At 46.9% G+C, this 7,386-nt stretch overlaps 1 protein-coding gene across 1 annotated transcript in view; it reads left to right on the top strand.

The window, feature by feature from the left end:
• Positions 1–945: 945 nt before the first annotated feature.
• Positions 946–7,386, top strand: part of Spred1 (sprouty related EVH1 domain containing 1) — a 77,706-nt gene continuing 71,265 nt past the window's right edge. The window contains exon 1 of the mRNA XM_021645662.2: positions 946–1,148. Within this exon, the coding sequence (XP_021501337.1) occupies positions 1,117–1,148 (32 nt within the window). The 5' untranslated portion in view covers positions 946–1,116. The remainder of the gene's footprint in view (positions 1,149–7,386) is intronic.

Raw genomic sequence — 7,386 nt, 5'->3', positions numbered from 1 at the left:
CCCTTGCGCGGCGTGCCAAGAGTTTGGAGCGCGCGCGCGCGCACGCAGACGCGCGCGGTGCAGCGGTAGATCCCTCCGCCACCCTCCTCGCCCCGCTCCCGCTGCCCGACGATTTGGGAAGCGAGGGGAGGAGGAGGAGGAGGAGGACGAGGAGGAGGAGGAGGAGGACGAGGAGGAGGAGGAGGAGGGAACTACTTTTCCGAAACTTGTTATGCTGCCCACGATCGCGGGCCGCAGTGTTCCGTCTGCGGGCCGCGGCTCCTCGGAGGTCCTCCCCTCCCGACCCGGCGGAGGGGCCCGCGCCGCCAGCCGCTCCTCGCCGCCGCGCCCCACGGCCGTGCGCCCGCTCCCGCGCGAGCTCCGCCGCCCCGCCAGCCGCGAGGGACTACTTCGCCTGCCTCTCCCGCGGGCGCCCCCGGTTCGCGCGGCGGAAGGAGCGGGCGGCGTGAGCGCTTCCGCCGCCCCCCTCGCGGCTCCCCTCTCGCGGGCGTGAGCAGCGGGCCGCCGAGCTGCGCGCTGCTGTTCCTCTCGGCCCTCCGCGCCGCCGCTCGGCACCGCGCCCTCGGGCTCGGGCGCTCGGGCCTGCGGACCCCGTCCGAGGGAGCCACCTCCCCCCCTCCGCTCCTCCTCCTCCCCGAGGGCCGACCGGGCGCGCCGCGCGGGCAGCCGGCGACCGGGCGGGAGATGGTGCGCGGCCCCTCGGCGGGACCGCGCCGCCGCCCGCAGCCAGCGCCGGCTCCCGCCGCCCGCCCGTCGCCGCCGCCGCGCCCCTGAGAGCCGCCGGCCGCGTCCTCTCCCGCCCCGAGCAGCGCCCCGCGCCGTCTCGGCGTCGCCTCCCCCTCCTCCCCCCCGCTCCCCCCACTCCCCGGGCCTCGGGCGCGGAGCACCGCTGGGGTCGCCACGGCCGCGCTCGCCGCCGCCGCCCCCCTGCGGGGGTGGCCGGGCCGCCCGGCTCGCGGGGCGCCGCTCCGGGTGAGGCGTCCACCATGGTGAGGCCCCCGAGCCGCTGCTGCCCGCACGCCGCCCGCCGCCCCTCGGTGCCGCCGCCTCTGCCGCCGCAGCCTCCCCGCCTGCTGTTGCTCCTCCATCTCCTGAGCGGATCACGGTGAGGGAAAGATGAGCGAGGAGACGGCAACTTCTGACAACGAGTAAGCGAGCCCCGGCCCTGCGCGAGCCCCGAGGGCGGCCCCCTCCCCCCCGCCCGCGCCCGGCCTGCCCGGCAGGGGATCGATGCCCTCCGCGCTCGGGCCGTTCTCTTTCACGGCAGCACCCCTCTCCGTCCTTGCATGCCGCCTTCTCTCTCGGGCGAGGGTATGGAGTGCGGCGCAGCCATCGGACGCCTCCGAGGCGGGGGGCGGGGGGGAGGTGGGTGCCTCGAAGTGGAGGGGAGACTCCCCTTGGCCTGCCCTTCACTCCGACCCCCCCCCCCAAAAAAAAGCCCACCTCGAACATCCAGCCGTCCGGCCCTTAGCAGCTATTTCTCTCGGAAACTAAAGGTTGTGGGGTCACCTCCCTCCTGCCGCAAACGGCTCCTGAATCCCGAGTCGGTGACTCAGTGCCTCTGAGATGCCGATGGAGCCCTCGCCCCCCGCCCCACTTTTTAAACTTGTGACCTATACTATGCTAGGTTAAAAAAAATAAAAAAAATAAAAAATAAAAAACAGGGTTAGGGGTACATTTTAAGAATTAAGTAGGATCAGGGACACCTGGAGTGTGGGCGATGTTGGGCTATTGTGTGTGTGTGTGTGTTTATTTTATTTTATTTCTTTAATTCGTTTTACCTTTGCCGACTTCATTGTGTGGCTTTTCGTCTGCGGCCAGAGCAGGGTGTACGCTTGCAGAACGCGTCGGTGACTTCCATCCGAGCCTCCCCCGTGACTTTTTAAGTTTTCGCCTGTTTGGGGGCTGCCCTGAGGTTTGTTTTTGTTTTTTCCTAACGGAGCGCCTTGCCTTTTAAATACCCTGCTTCCACGCAGCGGCCTCTTGGAGGAGTAATGGTGCTCCAAGAGTTTTCCCGTTGGGGGAAAGAAAAAAAAAAAAAAAAGAAGAGTTAATTTGGGGCCGAGTATGGGCGTCCGAGTGGTGTCTGTCTGTGGAGGGGAAGACTCGTCCTTAGGACGCATTCCTCTAAACAGAGTGCATTCCTCGAGCCAGACCTTCCCGAGAAGGCCGGGAAGGTCAGCGCCGGAGCCCGGCCAGCACGACACAGCCGGGAGAACGCCCAGCCGCGTCCCCCTCCTGGAAACGCACCGCGAGGAGCGGGTGTGCAAGGGGGCGGACGGCCGCAGTCGGCGCCGCCGGGGAGCCCAAGCGGCCGCCATGTTCTCTCTTTTTGTGAATCGCCCTCATTTGCATAGCGCACTTCATTCATAAAAAAAAAAAAAAAAGGGAGAAAAAATAATAATTAAACGTCCGTCACCTTGGACAGCTCGAAAGGAGTTCCCGAGGAAACCCGTGCGGAGCGCGTTTGTCTTTGTGTGTGTGTGTGTGTGTGTGTGTGTGGATTTTTTTCCGGGTTCGGGAGCCGAGGGGGATTTCAAGTTGAGAGGTTCAGTCCGAGGACCTAACGCGCGCGCGCACACACACACACACACACACACACACACACACACACAAACAGCTACCCCAGTTCTCAGAATGTTGACACAGTTATGTGGGAAATATCAGTTCGGGGAGGTGCTGGCATCACGTGACCGCCTCCATTCATAAAATACCTGGCTGTCCATTCACAGTGCAGCACACTGACACTGCCTTCCGCAGACTAGACCTATTTTGAGCGAGATCAGGAAGCCCGTCTCAGATAGTGCCGGGCGAGGAGAAAAGCTGCAGAAATGCTGAAAGGAATGACGGGAACTTTTATTAGTATCTTGCAAGAAAGCAGCTGGGATAAAAAAAAAAATCTTAAGATTTGGTTTTAGAGACGGGGAAAGATGTCCTACCGGTTTAATAGGTTGGAAAGTAGTGTATTGCCTTGCTAAAGCCGTGGAGCAACGTAGCTGTAGATTAATGCAGGCGTAGATTGGATTGTTTCAGAACGGGCCTTTTTTTGGTTCTATGGTAAATTGAAAGTGCAAGAGTGTGAGAGAGCGAGCTCAGTGATGGAACTGTTGTCGCATTAAATGAAAAAGTGTTTCCGATGGACTTAATCCTCAAAATACACGCCTTGAAACAGAAGTGGCAGATCTTAAATGTGCTTGTGGGCAATTTGGAAATTATTCATTCAGATTTTTAAAACCGTTTTTACAAATATGGCCTGCCTTGTTAATACATTGTTCCGCAGGAGCCTTGTAACAATGTTAGTTTGGGTAGGAAGAGTAATCTATTTCAGCATGTGTTGCCCTCTGAGAGGCTCTTCATAGGGTAAAAATGGGAAGGTTTTCTTTTTTTTTTTTTTCCTTTTAAATTAACGTTAGAAAATGATTGTGTTCAGTTGGTAATCACTGCTGCCAGAGCTGAGTTCTTGAGTTCTTGTGCCTTAATAGCTCAACCACAAAGTAGATTTATTGGAATGTCCCTTTTAATCTGGTCATTTGTATATCTTGTTTTTAACATAGGAGGTGAAGTTTTGAAATGGCAATTCATTGTTTGTAATAGTATATTAAGAAATATAGTTGAGCCCTCACAAAAGGGCTTAGCTTTGGCTTAGAATGGCCCTGTGTTATTTCTTTTTTTCCTTTTTTTTTTTTAAAGCGATTGTTCAGAGGGATAGACCACAGCAGAATTTGTTAACACTTCATTGTTTCTTTTTAGAGCCTTTTAAAGAAGTTGGAAATCATCAATTTTTTGGAAGAACATGTTAACTTTTTAAAATTGATAGCCATTGAGCTAAAATATAATAAGACCTTTTAGGGTCCTTATTCTGGAAAAGCATTATTTGAACTTAGTGTTTTTTGTTTTGTGGAGAAATAGGTAACTGAGGTGGTTATGTATTTTATCAACAATCAGTGGAAAATGTATTATGTAAAAGTGTAAAAGGCGTTTAACAATGACAAGTCAAATGAGGGAAAAAGTGAATGAGAATAAGATGAAACATTAATGTGTTTCAGATTCATGCTTAAAAATAAGATTTTTTTTCGGCAGGGAAGATGGCTCAGCTGGTAAAGGCACTGTGTTTACACCCTCTAGCCTCATGACCCCAGTTCCGTTCCTGGGACTTACACGGAGGAACCTGCTCCCACAGATCGTTCTCTGACCTCCACATACACATGTGGCACCTGTGCATCTGACAGTCACATAACCACTAATAAAACGGTGCTTTAATCTGACTTTTCAAAAGACAGCCAGTAAATGTACTCAAGAGTAACTGCTTTATGCCACAAATAAAGGATCTAGCAATATGATTTTATTTTCGAGGATAATATTTTACTTTGCAGAAACTGATATTCCAAATGTTTCCTGTAGATAGAGATGTACCATGTTATATATAATGAATTAGCCGTTTGGACACAAGCAGGTATTATGTAATGCATAAAGGCCTTTGTAATTTCCTGGTGAGTGAATAGCACACTCCCTGTCCTTTGCCAGTTTGAACAAAGTCTTTGAGTGAAATAATTTTAGGTTATAGTAATTTTAGACTAGGTTAATTAAAATTGAGATAAATTTGCTGTAGTATAAGCTGGGTTAGAACCATTTCTCCTTTCAAAAGCAAATTTTTGTGGTTATATCATTTAGTGCTTCATTTAAAATATACCTCACAGTGGGGGTATGAAAATATTGATTTTTCTTCCATTTGTCTTATATTAGAAAGTATTCTAGAACAGAATGGAAGAACATTGGGAAGCTATGTAGCAGTTAGAATGTATGTTTCTGTAAAATTTGCCTAGAATTCAATTGAGCGCTCAATGCTTGCTCACCTTCAACTTCATTTCTCCTTTTTGATACAAAACTTTCTGGTCCTGAATTGTATGTTTTTAAACTATATGCTGTCATGCTCAGAATAATTTAAAAAAAAAAAACTTGTGGAAATAATTTTTCTCCAGAAGACTCAATGGCGCCATGTTCTCCAACATTCTGTCCTCATATGTCATTGGGCTCTTGATCTAAACTTATAGTCAGATTTTAAAATCATAATACAATCATTTACTAATTTTTTGCTCATTATTGCCCCTTATTTCTTAGTGCTCGGTATATACTTTTTTTGTGTGTGTATGTATACATTAGGGATCATTTAGCTTTGTTAGAAAATGGGCTGAAAACTTACAGGAAAATAAGTTATGTTATCTTTTAAAGAAGATTTACCATTTCTTTCCCAAGGCCAAAATTGGCTTCCTTTTTGATGTTCTATTTCCTCAAGTTCTAGAAGTAATAGTTGAGACCAGAAACTATCCAGGATACCCCTAGAGTAATTGCTGTGTTGGCTGCTGAGCAGTGCGCAGTATCAACAAAAAGGTAGTCACTGTCTGTATCAGTCTCAGAGGTTTGGAAGTTTCTCCATTTTGCACCTCCATGGTGTCTACTATAATAAACTGGCCAGGAGTAAAGACATTCATTGATGGGGAAAAGGTAAAAATTGTACGCTCCCTAACTGCGCGCTGTTGCCTGTGACCGAGAAGCATCCACAGGGAAAGACTCACATGCCAGCTGTGCGTAGGGTGATTTGACTAACAGGTCTCACTGCGTTGGGAAGGGTGATGCACGGAGGTCTCTATTTCCTCTCTAACCATCAGGAAGAGTTGCATTTGGATTGAAACTGCCCGTGCGAGAAGTAGTTTACCCACCTACGTGAGAGCAAAAACTAGTTTAGAGAGAATAGTTTATTTGCTGTGCTACCATCAGGTAATGACGACTTCGTTTTGTTATGTAACTGTGCTCCATTACCTATGCTTTTGCTGATGATGTTCATATATTGGATTTTTCACATTGTGCCAAGCACTGTGAAAATGCTTCATTTAAGAATTACATAACTAATGTTTTTACACACATCCACCCTCTCTGTGTCTCTCTGAGTGGAATAGTTTCATAGCAGAGGTTATAGTAGATTAATACATGACTATTTGGCTATGTGTTAATTATCTTTCTAGAATGTGACTTTTAGTGACTACTGTATGTCCAATGCATGATATACATCAATGTTTACCAGTCATATTATTGGATTTTGTTTCTTCTGGGCTTTTTTGAACAGTATTAAGATTAACCTTGAATTTTTTTCTTCATCTGTGTCTGTTGTTGCTTCTTCATTGAGTTAATCTAGGAACGTCACATCTTAATTTTCCTTATTAAATTACCTTGTACAAAAGAAAAACTTAGTATATGAGACTTAGGCTTTGAAATGTCTGTCTAGTTGTCTTTGAGAATTATAATACAGTTTTACAGAGAATGAAACTCTTATTCAGACTGTCTTAAAAATGTGTTGGGTTGTAAAGTAGAAATGATTTTTTTTTTTTTTAGCCAAAAACAAAACAAAAAAACCAAAAATAGTTTTAGGTCATGTAGAATATTTTGAAGTGCTGCATTATAAATAGAGTTAAAGTGATCATTCAGAAGTCACTTGCATAACTATTTAGCTTTTAACTGTTTTATGCACTGTGCTATAATACGAAGAACATTAAACTTGAAATTGGGAGACATGTTTTCCTTGTAAGTAATTCTGTGATCAAGGTCAATGAAGCTGGCTCTTCTGTAATTGAAGGAGTTAGAACTAAGCATTATGGGCCCTTCTAATATGCTAATAGTGTATGATTTGTTCTAATGTTATCATCAGTGGCAGACACAAGAAATCACTTGATTCTCACTAGTTATATTGTTTTTGACATTTAAGGAAATGCTGCCTGATAACATGGAAACGTAAATGCATGAATTTGGAATAAAAAAGTGTAAAGTTGGCAAACAGCCTTTCTGAACATTCAGGAACTTCCTTCAGTTGGGCTTACTTGAAATGAGATCCTACTGTGTATCTCAGATCGTCTCAGACTTGTTGGGCTTAAATAATCTCTTCTAACCCCAGTTGGAGATTATAAGGGGACTAATCATCCTACCCCATTAGCGTTAGCATTAGTTGGAAAAGCGAACGGAAAGCTACTGGCCTTAAATGCCAACTTGAGTTCCATAATGAACATACTCACATCATGCAGTTCTCTAAGCTTTACTTCGTGACCAGGAACACCAGAAAGTCATTCTTACTTGGTCATTTATCAAAACCATGTTAATCTAACATACATTTATTTAGTTTCAGACATTAACGCAGGTAAAGTATTGTATTATTTTCCAGCATTTGGATATTGTCCTCTGACTATCTTGGTATAACCGTACTCTTAACAGTCTGAAACTGAAATCATCAGATCTATGAAGTTTGTATCTGTGGTACTTGGAATGAAAGAAAAAAAAAGAATTATATAGTCCCTGCTGGCCTGAAATTTACAAAGACCCTTCTGCCTCCGCCTCTGTCTA

Source organism: Meriones unguiculatus, chromosome 18 (assembly GCF_030254825.1).
Source record: "Meriones unguiculatus strain TT.TT164.6M chromosome 18, Bangor_MerUng_6.1, whole genome shotgun sequence".
NCBI classification, from domain to species: Eukaryota; Metazoa; Chordata; class Mammalia; order Rodentia; family Muridae; genus Meriones; species Meriones unguiculatus.
The sequence above is the reverse complement of the archived record's forward strand: the minus strand, read 5'-3'. Positions and strand labels throughout refer to the sequence as shown.